At 32.1% G+C, this 27,118-nt stretch overlaps 2 protein-coding genes across 3 annotated transcripts; one reads left to right on the top strand and one right to left on the bottom strand.

The window, feature by feature from the left end:
• Positions 1–2,978: 2,978 nt before the first annotated feature.
• Positions 2,979–7,380, top strand: LOC127705958 (uncharacterized). The gene is made up of 5 exons (XM_052210342.1): positions 2,979–3,276; positions 4,780–4,941; positions 5,664–5,777; positions 6,373–6,529; positions 7,081–7,380. The coding sequence occupies exons 1-5, from the start codon at positions 3,169–3,171 to the stop codon at positions 7,206–7,208; spliced, it is 669 nt and encodes a 222-aa protein (XP_052066302.1). The 5' UTR covers positions 2,979–3,168; the 3' UTR covers positions 7,209–7,380.
• A 1,099-nt stretch (positions 7,381–8,479) lies between these two features.
• On the bottom strand, positions 8,480–12,949 carry LOC127705945 (F-box/LRR-repeat protein 7-like). 2 transcript variants are annotated; one of them, XM_052210323.1, is made up of 2 exons: positions 12,809–12,949; positions 8,480–10,995 (listed from the first exon to the last, which is right to left on the bottom strand). In XM_052210323.1, the coding sequence occupies exon 2, from the start codon at positions 10,825–10,827 to the stop codon at positions 9,265–9,267; it is 1,563 nt and encodes a 520-aa protein (XP_052066283.1). In that variant the 5' UTR covers positions 10,828–10,995; positions 12,809–12,949; the 3' UTR covers positions 8,480–9,264. The 2 variants fall into 2 exon arrangements, with proteins under 2 accessions (XP_052066283.1, XP_052066284.1); XM_052210324.1 differs by having other exon boundaries at positions 8,480–10,837; positions 12,809–12,930.
• Positions 12,950–27,118: the final 14,169 nt, after the last annotated feature.

The raw sequence follows: 27,118 nt of genomic DNA, 5'->3' as shown, positions 1-27,118 counted from the left end.
GTTGATTGCAGTTAATTTATTCTTTTAATTTTTCTACTGTTTTTGAATTTATAAATACTAAATCGGCTGTTGCAATACATTTAGTTTTTCGTCATGTAAAATTTTTCTTCAGTATTTTAAATGAATTAATGAGTGGAAGGAATGTACGCCAACAATGTTCAACAGCAAAACAATTTAATGTAAAAACAGACATCGGAAGTTTTAGGATAAGTCTTTTATGTATAGATAAAGGGCTGTGGTATGATTTCCAATAAGACAAATATCCATTAAAGTTCAAATGACGAAGATAAAAGCAATCATAGGTCACCGTACAGTCTTCAAAAATGAGAAAAACACATACCGTATAATCAGCTATAAAAGGCACCGAGATGAAAAATGTGAAACTAAAAAAAAAACACAAAAAGCAATGGACACAAACGCTGAGTATAATACTGAAAGTAAGCTCAAAGACAATTACAACTTACAAATAAATCATGTCTTCCCAGACTAAAGTGTCATTTTTTACACATGCAACGGATTTAGTGTTAGGACGTCATAACAGTCTGCATATTAATAAGAGACGAAGCCTAGTGTCGATCCAATAATTGCACTTTGTTTCTTGGTATTACTGTTACAAACTCGTAAAATTCACATTTTTCGGCAAAAATGTGATTCAGTGGTTACTAATATAAACACATTATAACAAATTATTATCACGTGTTTTCTGACCCCCGGTCGAATAATTGCAAATTTCAATGTATCAAAAAATATGCTGTCCTGCACATATTCTTTTTTTTTTTCTTGTTAAAGGAAAAAATCATCAGTTAAATGTTTTTTTTATAACTCTTTGTGGCAATGATGTTAAGTAATTTTTTATGATACATGTTGGTGTTTTAGAAATCGTAAAATTATTACACGCAAACAACTAAATTTCGTCAAATGATTATTGATTCTATGTGCGCACTGTTGTCTTCACAATTTACCTTTATGAATATTACGATTAAACACATTATGTACCATAGTTTGTTTGATTTTCAATTGAAAAAGTGTGAGGGTATCTACACATATACCACATCCCAAAACGTTTAGATACGTACCAGCCTTACATAATTCGTGCGTATCGAGAAACCTTTTTATTAGCACTTTGTTGTTAAACGCCTTTTAAATAGATTAACTTCCACGGAATATTTTTTTTAAATTCGATATCGATTTTAGTTTTTTTTTCAATTATTCTATAGAAATGTTTTTATCTTGCCTATTCAATTTCATCTTGGGGGCCTTGACGCTTTTACGAACTAGAATATAGCTACAGGGCTTAACTAGACGTATACATACCAGTCAAATTACAAAAACAAGTTTTATATAATTCATGGAGGAAGTTTCTTGTAAGATAATTCTGACTCGAATCCTAGTGCAAGATTTGTCATGATAAGAAAAACAAGTTTTCCTTAAATCAAGGAGGAAGTCGTATGATTCCAATATATTCCTGAATTATCCGGTCGTTTTATTTGAATTTGTCCTTTTCTGAACATTAGTGCATTACCTGATATACTTCGTGAATATTAATGTCCTCCAAAAAAAACCATTTTATTCTTGAACTACTATTGAAGTAAAAAAAAATATGGTGCTATTGTAAAGAATTTCCGAAAATTATTGTCTTAACAAGTTCGCTGTATCACAGAAGATAGGGTATATTTTAAACACAATGTTTTTGTCCGAGAAAACTGAATTCCACAATGAATTTTGTGCTGTTTTAAGAAACTTGAATTGAGGGATACCTGCTGCATACACATTCTTTTAAAGTAAAGCTTCATACAGGTTAAAGGGAGATCAAAAGAAATTGGATGGAGGAGTGTGAGAGAGAGAAAGAGACAGGTGAAAGGGAAGTGAGAGAGAGAGAGAGAGAGAGAGAGAGAGAGAGAGAGAGAGAGAGAGAGAGTGAACGAAAAGTAGGAGAGTAAATGGCAGAGGGGTGAAAACTAGAGGGATTTTTTTTTTATTAATTAATCCAATAGATGACTAGCATTTATTTATTCAAAAATTTCAAGATCTAAAAAACGAACTACTGGTTGCATGGATATTTTTATATTTTCTTTTTAAGAAAACCCGATTTTAAGTCAAGTTCGGTTCTTCCTCCTGTCGCCTTTTGTACTAAATTGAGCTTTATCATTTTATATAACTCGGCAGATCAATAAACCCAAGTACAAATGTACTTAATTACAGTCAGATATCATGACTGCATCTGCTGTCTCCGTATTGTAAGCAAAAGGGTACTACATGAGAAACACTAGCTGCTTTAATTATTGCTGTTGATACCTGAGTAAATAAACAAGGGTGTGTTCACTTGAAGGATTTTCAGTGTATTTCCTTTTTTCAGATTAAACATGCATTCAGTCATCTTCTGCTTTTACTAATACAAGAAAGTAAAGAATTATGTTTTTTTTTAAAACTGAATTTCCTCTCTTCACGCAATAATTGGGAAATGAAATATTCAAAAGAATGTATTCTAGTAACCTTTTCCAGATCGGACTTCATTAAAGATTAGTAAGGGTTCTTACAAGAATCTGATTACAAGGACCACATGCATACACAAAAATTATGTTAATACTTGCTGGTATTGAAAATAATGCTGAACAAATATGCTCATTAAAAAACCACAAAAAAAAAAAACCACAAAAGTATACGATCTTTATTAGACTTTTTTTTTAGAACTTATTATTAAAATTTTAAGAAAAAGGGGATACAAGCCGTTTGACATGTTTGACTCAGTAGATGTATTTGTTTCTTTTTTAATATAATAATTATTTTAATGCATGTGAACACTGATTAAAATGGATCACTGAAAATTATTTTTGGAATCTGGAGTAACCGAATAGTAACCTAACAAATAGTAAGGTCAGTAACGTTACGAAACACAAGCTCTTAATATATATACCACGTGCATTGACACGTGCGCATGTTGTTTCCTGTAAGTAAACATGTAAAGATCAGAATCTATGATGTTTTAGCCAAAGGGAAACCATGAAGTATGTGGATAATTAAGACATCTAATCATGTAAGAACTACAGATGAACCTTTGCATAATAGACCACATGACACATGTAGTACACGAGTATATAAGAACCTAGTTGTAAATAGAGTTTGTCAAAACAGTAAACTTGCATCAGGAACAGAAACTCGAAATTCAATATGAATAAATTGATGTTTTTGTTTGTGTGTTGTTTGGCAATCGTTATTTGCCAAGCGAGTTGGAAAGGAAGAAACAAAAATAAATGGAGAAACTATGCACGAAGAATGGTAAGAGCACATATATTATTGTCTATTGAATTCTATTCATTGATTCAACCTGGTTTAATCTCTTTTAACACACAGATATTTTCACATGATCAGATATATTATACCTCTTTAATAATTCTTCACAACTGGTGAATATTAGCTATAATCATTAAATTTAATTATATATCTTCATATTTTTCAGTAACAATAAAGCTATAAATCATTTTCACACTCTTGTTAATTCATTTACGTTCCTGTAATATATATATATATATTTAATTTTCGTTCAATCAAAAAATGTATCTGGTTCTGAACAATGTTTTTGACATAAACATTTAAAGTCATAAACAATTATGTCAAATATTTTTTTTAAAAATAAATTTGGTGAGTGTGAACTGCTTTTCTGGATTTACGTTTGTAACCGGAGAGCATTATTCTACTTGCAAAATCGCATGTCTCCACCGGGACTCGAACCCGGGACCTTTGTGTTACAAGGCAGCGCGTATACCGACTGAGCTAAAGGAGAAGTTCTTCCTTAGATCAACCACTTACGGCTGACTAAGTATCTACTAATGAAGGGAAGCAATCCCGTCACACGTTCGTAAGGAACGTTCACACCGAAAAAAAATAATTAAAACCAATTAAGGATGTATAAATACCTGAACACGTGAAAAGCCATCTTACCAAAAGGAGCATGAAAAAAATTAGTCAAATACATCATAGATCAACTGTGTCTGCGCAGGAACATATAAATTGACGGGACTTGACACTACCTAATTGTAGCCGATTTTATCGTCGGGTCATAGTTAATAAAGATAGATATACTGTTCCCAGGTCTGCGAGAGTTAATCATTAGTTTTTTAAATAATTTCTAAATTGGTCAACGAAAAATTTATAACAAATAGAGAAAACGTCTGTGGCCATTGTAATTTTTTCTTCTCGTGAATGAAGTTATGTGAGGTAATACGTTAATCGAGAAGCAACCAAACCACAAAAAAATATATATAAGTCAATCTTAAAGATAACATACGGTCTATTTAGGCAGGTTTCTATACAATATGTAAATTTCTAAAAACAACTCAGACTAAAAAGTTGAGAATAATCTAATAAAATCTGACATCAACACAATATTTTCTAAAGGGCAGATAAAACAGTAAGAGATACACAAAGACAACAGCAAACTAGTTTTGTTTTTGGGACAGGCACATGTGCATGAAGCGGGGTTTAACTATAATGAATAAGATAGAATGCTCGCAGTTACTGTAAGTACGCAATTATTAAGTTCAAAGTACTTCAACAGCGAATGTCCGACACTTTTCGGAGTCTATATTTTCCGGTTTAAAAACTTTTCCTTATTGTATCTGGGTTAGCTAGCTCCAACAAATAAGCTGTATAACAGGAGTAAAAGCAATTTCGCCCATTTCCCTACTATTTCTTGAGATTGTAGACTATTGTACATCCTCGACATGTTCTTTTTATTCTCCAATGTATATTTATATTTTTTCGTAATATTATGTGTTTTAGAACTTCATAAATACAACATGGACTAACACAGTTGACAATGTGGATTTAGCAGAAAGCGCAATATACCGTGATGGGTTGGATGTAGTGTTTATGAAGTCACGTGACACGAACAATGAGGCTATTGGCTACAATACGTCGTTCTTCATATATGACGTTGATGCGGTGAGTATCTGATTTTGAATATTCGTAGAAATTATATGTTAAACACTTATTACTTGATGTAACCAGAATGTGGTTAGAAATTCTTCCTATTTTTCCAATAAAATGACATTTACTTAAATTTCCTTCAGATCACATTCCACATTCAAGTTTCATTTTTAATTCCGATTTTCTAAAAAGGTTGTCAAATCATGTTGTTCATTGTGTTATCAGCATAAACATGTTTACTGTTTGTCTAAAAGTGTCCATTGACAGCCTAAAAACAATATAAGACATTTGTTAAGGTTCAAAAGTTGAGATTTCAGTCAGGGTTGAGCATTGGTGATGTTGTCTGTGTATTTTGGTGTATATAATAGAATTTATATTTTCTATACAAAAAGAAATAACAGAATATGACCAGAATCGTACCAATGTACGCTTGCATTGTTGGCCAAACTTGGAACGGTTTAAAGATATAAAAGTTTAAAGAGTACTAAATGTTGATTAGGGGGTAATACCAAATGAAATTCTTTTAAATAGAAACATCCCAAACTAAAATGATTGATTGAAGGTGTTTAGCGTCTAGCGGCAAATATTACATTTATATTTCTAATTACACAACTGCTTGTACTTGTATAACGACAATTTTTGCATACTAGAAATTGGTCATCTGAGCACTGGTTACATGCAACACAGCACCGCTCTCTTTATCTTGAATTATATTGTGAGCTTGATTTTCCTTCCAGGCACTAGGTGCAATAAGTGTTAGAAACGGAAGAGTCAAGTACTGTTTTATCACCGAGATGGACGATACAAAAACCATGGAATCTGTGAAGAACGACTTAGAGGTTCTTAAAAATGTAAGTAAATATTGTAAAAACAAACATAGCTTGCTGTTCGGTGTGAGCCAATGCTCCGTGTTGAAGGCCGTACCTTGAACTATAATGGTTTACTTTTATAAATTGTTACTTGGATGGAGAGTTGTCTCATTGGCACTCATACCACATCTTCCTATATCTATTTAAGAACATTTCAGAAAATATAAAAGGCGAATATAAGCAAACGTCTTTAAACCATAAATGTTTAATCCAAGTTTCACAATATAGAATGTATTAACGGTTTGTATAGATCAAAGAGAGAGGGAGAGAGAGAAATTCGCTTAATTTTCAGTTTTACAATAATATGATTCAACTTCTTTGTATCGAAAGTCTGTTCAGCAATGTTATTTTGGCATTGCACAAGATCACATTCTGTACTGTTCAAGACATTATTGTAATTCACTATTCAATTTATTTACGACATTTGGAGACTGTCAATTTATTTACTGTAACAAAATTCTTTTTTTCTTTTTCTCCCAGAAACATAGTAAATAAACTGTGATTTTAAAGACCATTATCTACTTATACTTTGCTTTGTCTACAGAGATCGTTATTTGTACCTTTTAAATCGTTTTAGGATGGGAATGTAGTAAAGGATGTAAAGACTATATATGTCTCCCAGAACGATGCTGCCACAGTGGAACAGCTAATTGGAAAGAGTCGTATGATCAGTGCCATATGTTCTAAAGCAGCCAATTGTGACAAAGCTTTCATGGCGAGTTCAAAGCAAGCTGGTAAGTTAACATCACACAAAATCACATAACCACACATCGAATTGTCTCTTCGTTTTATCAGTTTTAGAATATAGAATATATATTCTTCATTTATTTCCCAACATTTCTCTAAGAACATGGTTAATTTTTTAACGACAATTTTCAATAATCTGCCACAAAAACATTAGCATATACTAGATATGTAAATAGAGAATTCAAGACACTATTTAGCATATATATCATCTGAAATTAAGCATAACAATGTTAGATCTGCAAGGCATCTGATTGTACGTCCATGTCCCGACCAAACGCAGCTACGTATTCATACAACCCGTATGTAGCCAAATGGACGTCAATCTTTGACATTGGTTCTACTAACAGGTAGAACTCAGGGTGACCATAACTATTTATACCACAGTCAACACTTGAGGTCTTTGTAAATCGTACATCAGACGACTATATTTAAGTGAATACCAATAGTAAATTGTTAAACCATAAATACAAAAACTGTTCACTGTTTTTTTAATGTATTATATAAGATACATGTATAATGATATTTTAATATATTACAGAAACAGTAACAACATGGAAAACATCTGGAATGTACAATGATTTTGAGATCCGTATGTCCTTTCAACCAGACTCAAGCAACACACTTTGTAGAGATTGGGTTAATTATTGGATGAAGAAAGCTAACTAGTTATACAACAGCTCATTGTCATTTTCATTTTTTTTTAATCTTAAATGCAAAATAATTTCATTCATGTTCATTGTCATTTGTATTTTTATATTTTATTTTTTTTTATCTTGAAGGCAAAATCATTTCATTCATGTTGTTATATAATAGAAATATAATTAAAAGTTGTTATTAACGAATGTTTTATTTATTTACAATTGACTGCTACATGAGTAAATCGAAGTTATATCCAAAATATGTGATTTATCAACACGACGGGTGCCACATGTGGAGCAGGATCTACTTACCCTTCCGTGGCACCTTATATCACCCCCAGGTTTTGGTGGGGTTCGTGTTGCGCATTCTTTAGTTTTCTATGTTGTGTTTCGTGTACTATTGTTTGTCCGTTTGTCTTTTTCTTTTTAAGCCATGGCGTTGTCAGTGTATTTTCGACTTATGAGTTTGAATGTCCCTTTGCTATCTTTCGTCTCTCTTTTATCCACGGTTGGATCTGAAAAAAAAATCAGTTTAAAAAAGTTAATTAGAAGGTTCCTTAAAAGGAAATTTCATTATAATTAATGAACTATTGAAGCAAAATGTTTCAGAACAAAATAGAATTCAGTGTATTTCATTTAAAATCACATTTTTTTGTATGCCAAAATCCTATTTCATGTCCGATTTTGATGAATTTTTTACTGTTAAACTCTTACATGTCTATAATTTTTATGATTACAATGAAATATTATTATGACATGTTTTTCAGAAAAATCCTTACATAAAAACAAATATTAAATCAAGTGTAAATCTTTTTCCTATACCCATACATTTTTTTTCATGCAGAAATTCCCATTTGTCTTTAAACAGTTATTTCCTTAAAAATATAAATCAAACACATGGATCAAAATTATTGCACAAAATTGCAGACATATTATGTTTAACGGTAAACATTTCATTCAAATCGGAAAAGAAATAACTCAATGATAATATTTTTAATGTGTTTTTATACGAATATATAGCAGAATTTTCAAGTGGTGAAACCCTTTTGCCCTCCAACTGTTCACTCGTTAAATCAACCTGTCATGAACTTGGAGAATGTACTTTACAATGATATGTCCTCTCATAAAATGGAAAGACTTGACTTTATTCTCTTACAAACACCAAAAGGCCATTCAAAAGCATGTAGCATTTTTCATTTACTTTTTTTTTTGCATAAACCAGGCCATTGGTTTTCTCATTTGATTTGTTTCACATTTTGCAATGCCGGGGCTTTTTAAAGCTTTCTTCACGGAATGGGATTTATAGTTGAAGGCAATACGGAGACCTGTAGTTCTTTACATCCATCCTCGTCCTTTGGTCTTTGGGGGATAATTGTCCCATTGACAATCATACCACATCACCTGTTTTTAAAAGACTTAGATTCATTTGTGTGTTAAGACAAAATTGGATTGTCCTACTTAGAATATATCATCTATATGCAATCAAGAAAGGAGATAAAATACCAAAGGCAATCAAAAATCAAACGTCGAAGAAAAACAGATAAAAGCATGACCAAAAAAGGTCAAGACTACAAGACCAACAACAAACAACAAGACACAATACACTACACAGAAAACTAAAGATTGAGCAACATGGATCCCCACCAAAACCCGGAAGAACTCATATGTTCCGAAAGATTAAGCAATTGCTCCATTAGTGGTACTGTAAATACAATTTTTTTTTCTTTTTGAAAAAAAAAAAAAAATACATGAAAGTACGAAATATGACATACATTTGACAAGGTGAATTATTGAAAAATTATTTATATCAATACTGAAGCAGTGATAAAAAAAAAACACTGATATCCTTGTTTCATTTTGAGACCTCAACAAGGATAGCTATCAAAACTGAATAAAAAACTAAAACAAATGTGAAAATGCCGAAATCAAGAAGACACTGCATGAATAAATCAATTGAAAGGCACACTCATAACGTTTTCTTAATTCCAGCCACACGACTTTCACGATGTACTGGTATTTTTCATTACTAATATCAAGATACTTTGAAAGTTTGAGCATCAAAAAACCCACATACGATACACTTATTACTTCAAGTAATCTTGCCTCCGAATTGTTGTTGTAGATAGTTTGAATTCGGACAAACAAACACAGTTCTCAAAAATTTCCTGGAACCATTCTTTATCTGAATCAATATCAGCAGATATTGATAACCTAAGAGATATCAAATCTGGTAATATTTTAGTTAACTTGGTTACTAATGTTCTTGTAACATGCATGCTTTCACTAAGATCCAAGTCTTTCAAGTGAGCGTGGAAACAATGCATTTTGGATCTAGACATATCGAGTTCACTATTGATTGACGAATTTGTTCTTGGTTGGTAGGTTTGACTCTGTGTATCCAACATATTTTCAAGTTCGGACACATTTGTGTCATCAATATTGTTGCAGTTCGACGTATTCAATTTGGTAAGTCCTTTGCAATTCTGTATTAAATACATTGCGCCTTTGAGGGATATAGCACTGTTTCGTATCTCGCACACATTCAGCAATGGACAATGGTCAGCTAGTGCAAATAATGAAATATCTGTAATATTGGTACAACCGTTTAGATTTATACCCAGAAGACTGCCGCATGACGATGCCAGATCCATTATACAGTCGTCTTCAAGTTTTGAACAGCCAATTGCAGAAAGGAATTCCAGATGAGGACAGGCTTTTGCTATTTTTGTGATGACGTCACTAGATAAGTCAGTTACACAATTCGAATTTAATTCTCCAATAAATAGCCTCTTGAGATGAGAACAATTAAATGCAATATGGAGAAAGCCACGTTCTGTTATCAAACTACAACCTTCAATATTTAGAGTTTTTAAACACGAAGTACGTTTTGTTAACGCCTCCAAGTCGTCATCTCCAAACTCGCTTTGCGATTTCATAGAAAACTCAGTTAAAGCCAAACCATTTGTGGACATTTTGAAGGATTCCGCTGATACATAGGCTCCTGAAATATTCAACGATGTTAACGTTGGACATATTTCCAAAATTTGCGCCACTGTATTTTCCGCAAAATAATGCGACGCCCTGATTTTTAAGATTTTCAAACTTCTTTGACCATGCACAAATTGTATAAACCTATAGTGCAAATCGTGTAGGTTGCCACCATACACTGTGCTACCATAATATCCAAAGTCTAATTCAATGATCGAGTATTTAGATAATGCATATAAACAATTTTCAGCGTCTTTCCAAAAGTCAGGAGTGATCTTGATTATCTGAAAGTTTGGGAACATAGAGAAAAAGTTATTGAATACAGAATTTGGCCACCAAGTACACTGAACCTTACTAGTGATGTGCAATGATTTAAGATTTTCAAATTTCACATCTTGATAATGTTTCTCGAATGTCTGTATATACGTAGAATGCATAACAAGTTTCTTTATATAGAGTTGTATGGCCGAGAAATATTTCAGGGGATATGCGAATGAATCCATGTATTTATTTAGCTCCACATTTTGTCGAAGGATCGGTGATGTAGAAATAAGATTCCATAATTGACAGACATGGCGAGCATTTCTAAGGAAATCCCATTCTGGTAGGTAAGTGAATATCTCAATCAGCATCTCTGCCGGTAAATCATTTATATTCATAATTGTTTATCTAAAATAAAGCAAAGACTATGTATAAGTTATTTGTACTAATCAAAAGTAAGTATTCTTAATCTTGTTATTAGTTGATGTCATGCGCCATGATGAATTCAGATCCTGAAATCGATTTACCATCCGGTTTGGTCACTTTTCTATACAAATCAGGGATGGCTACAAGAAAAAATAAACAAATAAATACTACAGTGACGTTTACAAATTACGGTAAGAGTTAGCAATATTAAATAAAACAATTCCAATGAATAAATACCTAAAGTTGAAACGAAGAGCTAAGAAAGAGGCGAATGATACCAAGGTATTCAACAATCATAAGTCTATGAGAAACTGACAATGCCATGGCTAAAAACGGACAACACACGAAAAGACAAATAAGTTGACAAAACACTACTTAGACTAAAGACGAAGTAACATTAACCCCACGAAAAACCGGTGGTCATATCATGTTCTCCGGAAGGGTAGACAGATTCTGCTCCACATGTGGCACCCATCATACTGTTCGTGGTTAGTACATCATAAGTGCATGTCAACTCGGACAAAGACAACTTAACCACTTTCCAAGATTATTTTAATAAATTATTTATTTTAGATATCCTTCTGGTTGTCCGTCCTCACTTCTGTCATACTTTCACATAATGATTCAATATTATAAAAATAAAATCACAGTTGATAGATTTGGTTAATTTTCAAAAACTAAGGATACAACTCTATTATGTTATTATTTTTGGCTGTACAGTTTTGTCTTTTTTTGGCAATTCTTAATATCAATGTACGTTATACAAGATAGATAACGAAAACATCAAGGCCCATCATACTGACTGTTTTAGGAAAAACTTTTCAAACGAACCTCATTTTAAAATTTTCCATTGACTGTCAAATTCCTAAGTTTTTACACAAACCTTTGAATGAAGGCAGTAGGTCGAACCAGGTTTTGAGCGCGCAAAACCTCCAAACATGTAGACTAAGGACACATTTAAGTCACAATTAATAAAAATTTATGTATCTTTTATGCTAATGTTTCTTTCCGGAAGTGTTTATGTTTTTATATACTAGTATCACGCACAGCAAAACGGACGTAAAAGAGGGACGAAAGATACCAGAGGGACAGTCAAGCTCATGGATCGAAAACAAACTGACAACGCCATGACCAAAAATAAAAAGACAAACAGACAAATAATAGTACAGATGACACAACATAGAAAACCAAAGACTAAGCAACACGAACCCCACCAAAAACTGGGGGTGATCTCAGGTGCTCCGGAAGGGTAAGCAGATCCTGCTCAACATGTGGCACCCGTCGTGTTACTTATGTTATTACAAATCCGGTGAATAGTCTAATTCGGTAAGTCACATTCGTGAAAAGGGAGGGTATTGTAGTTACGACATAAGGAACATATCCGATATCATCTGTGAAACGGTTATTCCATAACGGTCAACCAACTCGTGATGGCGTCCGTAAAATTTACGAAGAGATGACTTCAACCTCACCATTTGGAACTCTTGGTTTAATAGCTTCCTTGTGACGTAACAGTGTATTTATACATCCCTCAAAGTCAAACTGACACCCCTCAGGTAGAGTAGCCGCAAGCGTGGAACCGATGCATGGCGTTCCCATTGACTGATCTATATATTCAAGATTATCTGTTATCTGTAGGATATTTACCTGTGTATCATGTATTGAACTGTAATGGACATTTTGCACTAGCCTGCATAGCTTCGCTGCACATCATAGCTACTATATCAAAGGCTCATTTTTATTTTAATGGCGTATATGACATTCCATTCTTTTGTTTGAAGCCATTTTATATGAAAAGAAACATACATCAGGAAGAAGATGTTAATCGCTTTCTTCTTTCATTAGTATTCTATAATAATTAAATTAAAGCATAATGGTACTATATATAAAATTATCGAAAAAATGACGTCGGGTGTATAGTATATTGACCATTGTAATAGGTCTAAATCTTACCTGTTTGTCTTCTCAACTTTATACGTTGTTAATCGTTGCGAGGAAGAAGTATATTAAAAAATAAAATACGAATGCACTATTTATAGAAAATGTCCATTATTAAGTCACCGATAAATAATTTAAAAGCATATGTTCAATGACTGGAACAGTTTGGTTATAAAATTAGTATAAATTGTCACAGGGGAAATTCCATTCTCTGCGATATTAAAATTGTTGATACCACATATAAAACAGCTTCAGATCGGTAGATTTATGACAACCGAATACACTCGCATGCTACAGTGTCTAAATAGATTTTTTAATACGATGAATTGTTCAAAGATAGGCAGATTGGTTAAATACTGACATGATGTCATGTCTTTTTTCGTATTGGCTGAATGATATTGACTCTAGTGACAGCCCAAGCCGATTGAAAAATGTGATTTATTATAAAGAAGTCCAAGTATTTTTAAACCGTTCGTAAACGTGCCTAAAATTAGTTTCGTTGCTTCCTGTTCGAATGATATTTAAAAAAAACACGTTGTATTGTACGTCTATTTTACCTAATAATTCATCAAGTTTTGGATTTGAAAAATTTTGTGAAAAACTTATAACTGGGTCTCTAACCTTAGCTGTATTTGGCAAAATTTCTCAGAATTTTGGTCTTCAATGCTCTTTAACTTCGTACCTTATTTGGTCATTTCAACTTTTTTTATTCGAGCCTCACTGATGAGTCTTTTGAAGATGAAAATTGTCTGGCGTACAAAAATTTAACCCTGGTATCTATGATGAGTTTATTTACATAGCTTACTTTTTATCTCATTGATAAAACAAATGAACACTCGCCCAGTTTCCGTTTTTAGGGTGCCAAAAAAACCCATATGATATGATTATCATGCGTTCAACACATGCTACGGGAATAACATCCATCAGGTATGCTGGAAACCAAACGTTTGGAAAGCCAAAAATATAAACTATTGGAGCGTTTAGAAACCAAAGGTCCTAAAGAGAACAGCACTTTTGCCCCAGGATGCTGCAACCGTAACTTAAACACCAATAGATAATGACTTGAAATTTACCGACTCCTAAACTTTTGTATGTATTTGTCTCACAAAACAGTAGGTATCCAAAGAAGCTTAAAAACACGCATTGTGCGTTCGGAAATTTTTATCTTAGGTTTATTTTACTATCCCTGTGTCGTTACAAATGATGGCAGACTCTTAGCCCGCGAATGTACCATTTTCGCAGTGGCCAGGTCTTAAATTAATTGTAAATTTACATGAATTATGATTGCAATCTTTGAGGCAAAGTTGACTCTTTAAATGTTTTTAGTTGTTCTGTTTAAGGACTCTTTTAAGTATATTTATAATTTGGTTTTCCTTCCTATTAACGACCTTATGCCTTATGAAGCTTAAGGTAATTCCAGAAAGGCATGTCGGTATCACACACTTATTTGAACTTGTCAATCTTACCTGGGAAAATATCATTTTCAAGTTGTTTTGGGACAAGTACAGTCGTTTGTGTAGTAAGTTTAGTCTATCAAATAACTATGAATACAGGGAAATGGAGTAATTAACATAGTACATGTAATTTATTTGATTTGATTTGATTTTTTGAAATTTCGAAATAATGTTATTTTTCGTTACTATATATTTGGACTTTTTACCATTGAAATGTAGAAACAAAAATAACAAAAATAACTTAACAAAATTAAACTATCTGAAAGAAAAGGAAAAAGAAAAAGAAAAAAAGTTGTCCATATGGCTTAATAGCAAAGTCAGATTAATACAACTTCGAAGTGAAATACAAATGTATAAAATAACTGAAAGTTGGATCCTACAACCACAACAAATGTCTGTATTAGTTTGTCAAATTCATGATAATCCCTACTGTAACAGCTTATTATATACGGAAATGTGACGTTTATTAAGCCCACATTGAACCGAAGTTCCTTGTGAACTATTTTCATCACTAGACGTCCGTCCTCAAAATCGTTCATTTTTCGTAATCACAATCCATTTCCTACTTTTCCCAGAATGTGATCTACCGAATAAGACTTATCACCGGGTTTGTACTTACATGATCAATACGACAGGTGCTACCTGTGGAGCAGGGTCTGCTTACTCTATTGGAGTACCTGAGATCACCTCGGGTTTTGGTGGGGTTCGTGTTGCTCAGTCTTTCGTTTTCTATGTTGTGTTTTGAATACTGTTGTTTGTCTATTGGTCTTTTTTCTTTTTTGACATGGCGGTGTCAGTTTATTTTCGACCTATGAGTTTGAATGTCCCTTTGGTATCTTTCGCCTCTCTTTTTCAGGAGGCCAAAAAGGCCTCTCGTGTTGGACAGTCGATCACGGGGAAGAACAGAACTATTCGGGTGAAACAATAATTAGTGTCATTTTCTTCAATTTTCATGATCGATGCGTCCGAATATTTAAAAAAAAAAAAACAATTAGCCATGGTTTACTTAATGTACTTCTTGAATTTCTTGTAAAATCTCATCAAAGATGCTACATTAGGTCCATCAGTGGCACTCGAATGGCAAAAAATTGAAGGGCCAAGTCAAACTCGAAGTTGAAGAGCATTGCAATACAGAAATTCCGAAAAGATGTGACAAATACGGTTAAGACTATCTATGCCTGGGGGTAGAAAACCATAGCGTTTCGAAAAAATCTAAATTTTATAAACAGAAAATTTACAGAAAAGGACCATATCAGTGAAGGTAATTACAATGGTAAATTGAAAAGTTATTCTTGTATAATCTAAAAAGTCTAACAATATGACGATGGCCTTAATTGAAAACAATTCACGATGATCGTCCCGATCTCATCTGATTTAGAATTTTTGAATTTGTACAGAATACATATAATAGATACGAATAACAAACACTTTTAAGTAACTGCGAAAAACCCGCCGGACATGGGTATAAAAGTGATCGATCCAATTTGACGCCTCAGAGCAGCTTGTCAAGGGAAACTTAACACCAATATGGACACGCATTTTCCGATCTTCAATTTGAAATATGATGATTTGTCACATCTTATGAATTTTCAGCACGATCGGTCGTTTCACGGTTCGTATATTACCTTAGCTAGGTTCCTGTATTGGCGAGTACATTTTGGCCCTACTTTTTTTTTTAAATAGAGTGCCTACCCTTATTCTAGTTAGTTGGTAACTGGAATATGACTTTATCTTTAATATGTGTATTTCTTTTACGACAGAAAGTCCATTTGAGGCAAAAGAAGAGGTTTGTGCTTGCTTAAAATTAGTTAAATTCCACCACTTTTCATGTCTTTACCAAGCTATTGGACCATGTGTTGTTCGTGGTTGTTTGTCTTTGTTTGTATTTGTTTGAGGAGTTGGTTTTGTCGCATGGTGTTATACTTTCAAAAATTTTGGCAATTCCTGTTATCATTTTTGTATTATCAAAAATATTGTTTTATCAAAATCCATGGCATTTTTTACACTTCTTTTCATGTATGTACGTTTATATTCGCGTGTTTGTGACATAAAAGTTGAATGTATATGTTTTAAATAAACAAAATATGTATGTGTAGCGCGTTTTATACAGCCTTTGAGTCGCATTACTTTTAACGTTTTTACAAAGGATAAGCCTCACTCAGCTCAGAGTCAAATTTAGCGAAAATCACTAACAGTATGTACAATGTGTAGTAACAGCTACAGAATAAAATTACATTGTGTTGTTCCATTGTTTTTCATAGCTTACTATAAGGTATGGTTTTTGTTCGTTGTTCAAACCGTACAGTAACATGTATTTTGTTTACATCCTTGTCATTTGGTCTTTAGTGAAAAGTTACCTCTTTTACAATTATACCATATTTTCTTTGATAAAAAGCCAACAATGCAATTGAGAAATCAGTTTTAAAGAAAGCTGTCTATAATCATGTTCTCCAAGGAATATTTTGTTATGTTTTTTGTTACACATTGTAAAACTATGATGATATTTGTTTTTTTTTTAATATATTTTCAACAACTTAAGCATATACATGCCATACATACCATTTAATACATGTAACAAATACAATATCATTAAAACAATACCTTACAGTTGGAAATATTAAACATTTTATAGAAAGCAGATATAAAAAAAGTTCAGAAAAAAGATCAAGTTACAGAAAGCAGAGAAAAGAAAAGAACCAAAGATTACGTTACAGAATGTAGGAGTGAAAAAAGTAGTAACAAAGATTAATTTACAGAAAATAGGAGTGAAAAAAGTAGAAACAAAGATCAAGTTACAAAAAGAAGAAGAATTATTCTGTTACATCCCTAATTTCATTTTAAGTGTAAAATATCAATTATGAATAATATAAAAAACTGAAATATATAAATGAACCTTTTAGCTCTTTCAAATCAGGTCAAGTACATTACATAACAAGAGTGCACACGCTGAAATGTCTCGCCTGCTTTACTGACCATTGATTTTACGCTGAAAGTCTTAAAGATAAAGGTTTTGCTAAAACCATTACAGAAACTTAACATTTTTAAAGATCTATGACAATGAGGTCAAATAAATCATGTCAGACAGACATATACACCTTTTTTTCGGCATCACCCCTATGGATTTTTCTAACCCTCTATGGATCCGTAGGGGGTCAGTAGCAAACCATATAACTTATGATATATTCTCTCTCATTACATAAAAATGATATATTCTCTCTCATTACATAAAAATTATATATTCTCTCTTATTACATAAAAATTATATATTCTCTCTCATAACATAAAAATGATAGATTCTCTCATTACATAAAAACAATTTAATGATATATTCTCTCAACTAAATCCATGAGAAAATGCCCGTACCAAGTCAGGAATATGACAGTTGTTTTCCATTAGTTTAATGTGTTTGAGCTTTTGATTTTGCCATTTGATAAGGGACTTTCCGTTTTGAATTTTCCTTGGAGTTCGGTATTTTTGTTATATTTACTTTTTAACAGGTTTGCAAAAACCTTCCGTACATTGTCATTCAGTTTTGTTTTGCAGATTCCTTTTCAATCGTCTAGAGTTATACACATATAATGCTTAAACATCATGTTGTACTTGTTGTTTGTGAAATTTTTGTTCTAAGTCTCCAAAACTGGAATTAAATGTATTGTCATGTCAGTGGGATACCTATTCAATCGGAAAGGAAGCAGTTATCAATATCCTGCAGAAAATTGTGTACAGTATTACAATTTCAAAAGAGATGTTCTATAGTTCCTGTTTTACAAAATGAACATAAAGGATAATAAGAATGTTTTATTAAATTAAATGCTGATTTGTTGCACGTATTACTAGCTTTAGTAACAGCAAATGGCAGTCTGAAAATATTTTTCCTGTTCAGATCTTGTTCACCTAAAATGTTAACCCGCTTAAACTGTCTAGACGGAATGACATCATTTCTAGTCAAAACAATATACATATCTGTTGACCCTTTACAGTGTTTAAACAATACTTGTAGACATGATGGTATAAATGGGAAAAATAATTTGTCAGATTATTGAATGAAAGATTGTGATGACTCTTAAAGAAAATTCTAAATATCTACTCTACCATCTCCTGACATTACCATTGGAAGTTATTTACTGTCAAAAGGCTTAAAATTCATAGTACTGAGAGAATGATAGTTTCTTTCCTTTACATAATGACATTGATGACTTATTACTAGCTCTCTTTTTCCAGGGTAATATTTCTCACAAGTTGAACGTTTTGATGATATTTTATCAGTTATTATATGGATTAAAATGAAGAGAACAAAACTGTCATGTCACAGAAATATTACTCAAATAATACACCCTAAACACATATTTTTTTTCCTTTAAGCATTTTGTGTAAAACTACCAATCAGGAACAACGGCCATGACGACTAGCTGACCTCCAGCAACAAACTGGCATTCTTCAGATTTGCCATTGAAGTTGATTCCTATGCAGTCGTCACTTCAAGAACATTTTAATGCACAACCAATTTCCTTGGGTTCCATTGAGGTGGATAGTAATGTCATGTTACCATATGTTCCTGCTTTGCCACAGTTACTGTAATAACCAGTAAATAGAGCTGAAAAATAAACATCGCCATTTTGGTATCTTCTCATTCTTTTAATTACGATGAATAATGTTTTTCATATTTAGATATGGGTGCATAGGTACTCGGCACTAAAAAGTACTTCCTTTTTGGTAAATATTTACTTAACCCCTGTCATATCCAACCAAAATATTTAAAACCAAAACAATAAAATAAAGAACTTTATTTCCACTTTTATTCTAAATAAAGGAACGAATAAAGTTTGAGTTTGGTCTTTCTGTCTTTGTACTTAAAATAAAACAAAAGTGTCCATATTATGGCTGAAAAGTATTCGCAGTTCATGCGATTCCCTTAGTTTTGTTGTTTACCATGATTTGTGTGTTCTAAATGGATTCAACAGATTTGAACAGCTTTCGGATAACTATTGTTGCCTTTAATGTAGGGTTTGCAAATGATAATTAGCCAGATAGATAAAATCTGCAAACAATGTAGTAGACAATGAATCACATGCAAAAATCAGTTTTCGCAAATTTGACATTTGCAGTTGTTACAGAGTGAAGAAAATATTGCTTTGCCAATCTCATGAAGGTATTTCCATATAACCGGCTATAAATTTCAGTTTTTGGTTTTGGTTATATTTTTGTTATTCCTTTGTTATCAGCAGTACATGAGCAATGTTATTGACCACGTGAAAGTATATTTAGTAGAACAAAGATATAAGATAGCTTTAAAATGAATCAAAACTATTTTACTGCAGTTGTTTTACCTACAGGTATTGTTTCAGTATAGAAATGAATAATTCCCCAACTTCATGATATTTGAGGAAATAACAAATTGTCTTATTTCTGAACAACTAGTCAAATTGTAAATGAGTATAGATTACCCGGGTGCTTATCTAAAAACATCATTTGGACATTTAAAGAAAACTATCGCCGAAATATTGAAAGGAACATTTCCAAAAAGTTATCATATAGAAAAACAATCGTTTAATTTTAACTTTTCTCGTAAGAAACAATAATAGCGAATGTGTAACTATAAATCATTTTCAAAATGTGTGACTTGTTTGTTTGATCATTTACATCAAATTATCCCTACTTGACTGGAGTTTAGTGTAGAAATATTTATTATCACGCAAAAATTGTGAGTAATTAATTTCCTTTTAAACATATAACAAAACCCCATTATTTTAGACATTTTTGTGCTAATACTTTCATTCTATCACATTCAAGCAAAATTTCTATCGCTTACATGCATGCTCCACAATCCACAATCCCTCAGATCCAAAACCCGTCATAATCCCAACGCCTTGAATATGTATGGGTAATGGGTCTGTCCAATCCAGGACTGTTCTAGAACCTGCCATTACAGTTATCCTTCCTAATACTTCCCAATTGACTTCAACCAACCTGTGCTCTGAGCAGCTTAGTATATATTTTGCATAAAAATGTATACAATTGTAATGAATCAACAACACTTTGACGTAAAAATATCTTTGTATTGTGCTGTCCACCGATGCATATTTCATAACCGTCAGGACAGTTCAGATTGATGTCAGCAGAGAGAAGAACAAAAGCGTTTGAGCATGCTTTAATATGAAATTTCACAGATCTTCTGTTGGCAGGAAATATGTGGAGAGTTGACAAACTGGTGTAATAAGTATCAACATTTGAATTTGAGCGGATATCAAAGTTTCCACTGTTGTTAGTTTTAATCCATATTTCATCTAAAAGATTACCTGCAGTTGAATTATATACATCGCAATTTAAAAACTTGAATTCGTTTTCAATCACTAGTATTTTTAATCTTAAAGTTAAAAAGGTGTAGGAAGATCATCTGCAGACATAACCAAGCATTATCCTGTCTTTGTGGTCATGTGTTTTTTGTTAAATCTTTTTACATCGGTCATCGATTCATTTAAATGGCGTAACCTAGTGATGTGACATCATTCAGACATCAAAATATAATGAGAGATCAAACGAAATCGCTTCCGGTTACAAGTTCGACCGAAAATTATACCGAGTAAATTCAATAAATCTGTATCATATTTAAAACCATAGTCGGAAAGAATGACAAATGTTCCTGAACTGTCATTCCAGTGGTAATATGACACTACAATGTAAACTAAAGGCACATTAATGTGTTTTCGTGGACCATGACGATGTTTCAATAGAAGAGCGCATACCTTCTAAGAAATTGAGACATGAACTTTGTTCAATTATGTAAATTGCAAACATAAAGTTACTGTTTTTGAAATATTTGCCATATATTGCAAAAGGGCACAGCTTCTTTTTTCCGCTAGTATTCAAATCATTAAGGCAACGTATGCAGTTAAACTTTCAGTTAAATCTAACTAATAAGTAATTGAAGTTCTTTTCTAAATACACTTTTAAATTATGAGTCTACAGACGGCAATAATGGGAATCAATTTCGTTAACTCATATTTAAAATCTGAATTCTGACATTATACGGGAAAACCTAAAAATCAAGAATTAAAGGTGTTCCATAGGTCAGGGAAAGACCTGAAAATTGCTACTTGCAAAGGTAAATAAATTTAAGTTCCGAAATTATTAAGTTTACTCAGTGCTAGGACTGGACTTTTTCCTGTTATCAAATAAAGTAAAATACAATTGATATTAAAGAATACAATATAAATTAAGACAAAGAATTATTTGTATAATCAAACACGAATGTCTCAAATATCTCACTCACCGCAAGTTTCAGTACTTGAGTTCCTGTCATTCTATTTCAAGACTCACTCCTCTACCAGTTTGATCAGGTTTGAAATAACTTATAGGACGTTGCTGTTTTCCTTTTTCTATAGGTTTGTTCAAGTCATAAATTTCAGACGCCATTTGATAATGTCAAAAAATAATTACACCATGTATGTATCATTACACCAAGTGATCGGTTTCTCGACATGTGGATGCGATCGAACACCGAAATATTTGCAAAAACAATCTTTTTAAATCATCGAAAGTGTTCTACATGTAAAAAAAATGTTTCATGGATACATTTTATGATCCTTGCACAGTATATTTTAATTTTTGGATTTAACTTTTTGTTAACGGAAGCATAAGGTATTTCTAAGCGTGGTTAAGACATGCTCCTACCAGATCGGGTCCATTAGCAGTTTCTTAATTCCAAATTGGAAAATATAAGCCCAATCTTTTTGATATGTCTCAGGGTTTGCTTCCATAATCGATTGGTAATTTGTTTCCGAGATCTTTTATCTTAGGATGTTTGGCTTTTCTCTACAAGAATAACAAATGGACATTAAAAAGCGGTGTCGACTTTGTTTCCGAGACACTAGCACTTACCTTCATCCCTATCCAGTACCTACCTACCGACCTACCTGCATGCTTCAGGTAGTTAAGTCATTCAAAAAGAGGGAGAACAAAAAAGGATTACAGACATTTGAAATACATTTTAGGTTTCAATGATTTCAGTAAAATAGGTCTCGTAATAATTAGAATACATTCCAGTTTATTACTATATATATGCAAACAAATTCCAGTCTAATAAATAAAAGATACGCAAAGGAAGTATTATCCTAGAACTTAGACCAATGAACTAGAAGTTAGTAATTTAGACCAATTGACTATTCGTCAGTGAAGTATTTTATTTGAAAGGCAGTAGTTTGTATTCCACACAAAGGTCAAGAGTCAACATGGTCAATTTTGCCGATATTTAATGTCTTAAAGTTTAATCAACGACATTGATATTAACTAATTCTAAATCAGTATTAAAAATCGAATAATGGTATTATTCATGAAACACGAAAGTATACAATTAGGAGAAAACCATTTTATATTCCTGTGGAGTGGTATGCGTTTCTTTTCTGAAGGAACGATTATTTTATTTTTGCTGCAATGCAGCATGAATATTTATCTTCGTTTTTCATGTACAAATATTCCCAACATTTTGTTGGTCAGCTGCCTATGGAAATATTATTAATTTTTGTAAATTACAATGTCATGAGTCATTTTTCGACCCCACCCCAAATCTTTTCGAATGATCGATCCCTTATATTTAAAATTAGTCTGTTAGTGATTACGTAAATTTGCAAAATAGAATATAGATAAGTTAAGATAAGATTTATTTTATTAAAGTGTCATATTATATATGTAAGTCTTTAATGATTAAAGGGATAGTAGCTACGATTTTGACAAAATTATGACCAAGTTTTAAAGCTGCTAAAATCAAAGATATGTACTTTAAATTAACAATAAGATCGGTGGAATGTTTATATAAAGTACAGAAGTGTTAATAATTGATAATTAATATCGTGTAGCGTGCATTTTCATCTCATTAATTATGCATCGGGTTTACTTCCCGAACTTTGCCGACACAGCGAGTGCGATGACCAAGATATGAAAATGTACTCGATAATTAATATTAAAAAAAATGCTACTAGTGTTATCTTACCAAGTTCAATCGTGGTCAATACAGTAAAAAATGTCACCACTATCATCATATTTATTCTGAAAATGTTCAGACTGCAAATACGAATTTTGAGTATCTGTTTTACTTTATATCAATTTCTTTGTCAATCAAATATATTCTATCCAATGAACATTACAATTCGAAGCATAACATTTTTAATTCGGTGTGGAAAAAAAAAAGATCCTGATCGGGTTTCGAAGTAATTGATTATAGCTCATCAGCTATGAAACTTGATATCCAATAAAGACAGATTTATGCCAAGAGCTACTGTTTATTAGCTTGATATGATATGGATACAGCATATTTTCAAATTTAAAGCAAGCATTTACATTGAATATGTTAAAGATATTGTAAAAGAGAGGTGTAAGATACCAAAGAAATATTCAAATTCAGAAGTCAAAAACAAACTGGCAATGCCATGGCAAAAAAACCCGAAAAACGACGAAAAGACAAACAACAGTATACAAAACACAAAAACGCTATTATGAATTTGAAATAAAGGTAGTGAAGGAAATACACTAGCAATCAATGATACAGCAATATTTCAAATTACCTAGATTAACAGATAGCTTAACATAAAAAATAATTGTGTGATTTTAATGTAACTTTTAATGAATATGGCTACCATAATAAATTATTTACCACGTTGTAATTTTGTTTATATTACATGTACGTGAAGAATTACATTCTTTTGGATTTGGCTGACTAGGGAATCCTTCTGATTGAAGCATACTAGTAGCTGACCTTCAGGTCATTGTGCATGTGACTCTACTCTGTCAGCCGTCAGAAACTGAATGTGATACAGGTATATATTATTTGGTTTGCAAAAATACGCGACAGGACTAACGAATATCATACACTAATAAACAGATATTTATTATGTTACAATCATGAGATGAGAGTATATATAGTGTCTCCGTAGTGTTATGTTGATAAACTAAGAGTAACTCGAATAATGTCAGTCGTTATATTCCGCCGATCTCCTACTGATCACTGATTGCTACATTAACCTCGATAGGCTATAGGCCGCAGAATTATTCGAGTTTAACTAAGAGTAATCTCAGTGATAAAAAAAATTCATTGAGACAAGTCGTAATATACTACAACTCTTGGAAACTGGATTTATATTTTAAAAACATATAAGCTTATAATGATTACTTAAAATACGGACGCACACATAATAATGTTTTTGAAAGCTTTCCATAAATACATATGTTCAACTGTTGATCTTTTGTGTGATGTTTATGTGTATCTTTTTAATTTGATTTTTGATACCGGTATTTTACCTGAGGCATGGCTTATAGGCAATGTAATCCCAGTGTTTAAAAACAAAGGTAGTAAATCAGAGCCGAAGAATTACCGGCCAATAACACTTTTATGTTGCCGCGGGAAAATATTTACTTCTATATTGAATACAAGATTATGTGATTACCTAGACCAAATTTTAATACTTCACAAAAATCAGGCAGGTTTTAGGCATGGATATAGCACGAATGATCATATATTTTCGTTGTACGCATTATTTGAACTATTGAAAGTAAAGAAGAAAAAGTTACATTGTGCTTTTATTGATTTCCAACGCGCGTTTGATTCTATTCAGAGAAATTTACTTTTATGCAAACTGTTGAATAATAGTATAGATGGTAAATTTTATCGAATTATTCAAAACATGTACAAAGATATAAAGTCATGTGTAATTCATAATAATGAGAAATCAGCCTTTTTCCCATGCGAAATCGGTGTTCGACAGGGGGAAATCCTATCTCCTGCCTTATTTTCAGTACATCTAAATGATCTCCAAGATTTTTTAGAGTGATCAAATTTATCTGGTTTGACTTCTATTAATTCAGATTTAGAAAGTGAGTTCAACGTTTACTTGTTTATATGCTGATGACACTGTTCTGTTAGCAGAAACCAGTTCTGATTTACAAAATATGTTAAATGCTTTCTCAAGCTACTGTAAAAAATGGAAGCTGATTGTTAATGTCGATAAAACAAAAATACTAATTCTTTCAGGTGGTAGAATTCCACAAAACTTGAATTTTTTATAGATGATAGTAAAATTGAAATTGTCAAAGACTACAAGTACCTTGGTATATTTTTCGCAAGAAGTGGTTCGTTTTTGACAACACGAAAATATCTATATGAGCAAGGTATGAAAGCAATGTACTCTGCCTTGAAAAAATGCAGACAGAACAATCTATCTATAGAGTGTCAGTTAGATATTTTTGATAAAGCTGTAGTGCCAGTTCTTCTATAGGCCTCAGAAATTTGGGGTTTTGAAAATTTTGATTTATTGGAACGTATTCACCTCAGATTTTGTAAGATTATTCTACATTTAAAACAAAGTACACCGAATTTTATTGTTTATGCTGAGCTTGGCAGATATCTTATATCATTAAAGGTAAAAGTTCGTATGATAAATTTCTGGGGCAGATTATTAAATGATAAAGAAAGTAAAATATCTTGTCTACTATATAAACTTTTATTCTTTAATTTTACTATGTATGGATATGAAAACAAGTGGCTTGTTTATATAAAAAATATTCTAGACAGCTGTGGAATGTCAAACATATAGAGTATGCAATTTGCGGATAAATGGGTATCAAAAAGTGTTGAACAAAAACTGCAAGACCAATATAAACAGCCATGTTTGTCAGATATAGATGCAGCACCAAAAGGGTTATGTTATAGAATTTTTAAGACAGAAATTAAGTTAGATAAATATTTTAATATTTTGTCAAATACCCATTTGTATACATTGTGCAAATTTAGATGTGGTAGTCACCGATTGCCAGTTAAGACGGGAAGATGGCAGGGTCTTGCAAGAGACAATAGAGTATGCCATCTTTGTGACTCAACTAACATTGGTGACGAATACCACTACATTATGACTTGCGAAGCACTTAAAACAGATAGAACAAAATTGTTATCTAATTATTTTTGGAAAAAATCCAAACACATACAAATTTTATGTTTTATTCAATTCTACAAATACTGTACAACTAGAAAAACTGTGTAAATTTATTAAAATTATTAATGTGAAAGTATGTCCTCCTAGTTGAAATATGTAACTTACATGTTGTATTTCACACATGCATGTAGTTAATCTATTTATGTATATATATGTACCATTCTCTGTAACTTTGTATTTAGTTTATGAAAATAAAAGATTCATTCATTCATTCATGGCTAACCCTCCTTAATTGGGTTAGTTTTTATCATACATTTCTTATCAATTTTCAAGATTTCAAAATTATTTCAGATTCAAACAATTTCTTGTTTTTGAATTAAAGAGTGCTGCACCCCTCTTTGCATTTACATGAAAGAAACCCCTGACCACCAGCTTTTAAAAGCTTTTTAATTGCGTCACGTAGCAAAAGTTGAAGCTCATGAACCGTTGCTGCAAATAAACATGGGTCTTTAACAGCTTCAATTTGAATTCTAGACAAATATCCTGTTATAATTCCTGCAGCTGTTCCAACGCGGTACTAAAAATTCTTGGTAAACAAATGATTGTGCTTTCATGTATTATTCTCTGCTAGGTTCATAATTTATTGGATAAATGTAATTATCCTGCTGGTCAACAATGCTGGTCATGTTTACACTATTATATCAAATGAGTAAAGAACCAAAAGAGTGTTCACAAACACCAGGGATATATATCTTTGACAACTTATTAAAACAATTGACCCCAAAATAATGAACAGTCCAAAAGTGTTCAAAAATAGCTGAATACAAAAATGTTTTCCTCGAGGTAATTAAAATGTATAACAGTTAAAAATATATAAAAAGCCATCTTTTCTGTCATATTAAATTATCATATATCCTTTGTACAAGTTATAAGTGAATTTTAGTCAAATTTTG

This window comes from Mytilus californianus, unplaced genomic scaffold, assembly GCF_021869535.1.
Source record: "Mytilus californianus isolate M0D057914Y unplaced genomic scaffold, xbMytCali1.0.p SCAF_6, whole genome shotgun sequence".
NCBI classification, from domain to species: Eukaryota; Metazoa; Mollusca; class Bivalvia; order Mytilida; family Mytilidae; genus Mytilus; species Mytilus californianus.
Note: the sequence above shows the minus strand (reverse complement) of the source record. Positions and strands in the feature narration are given on the sequence as shown.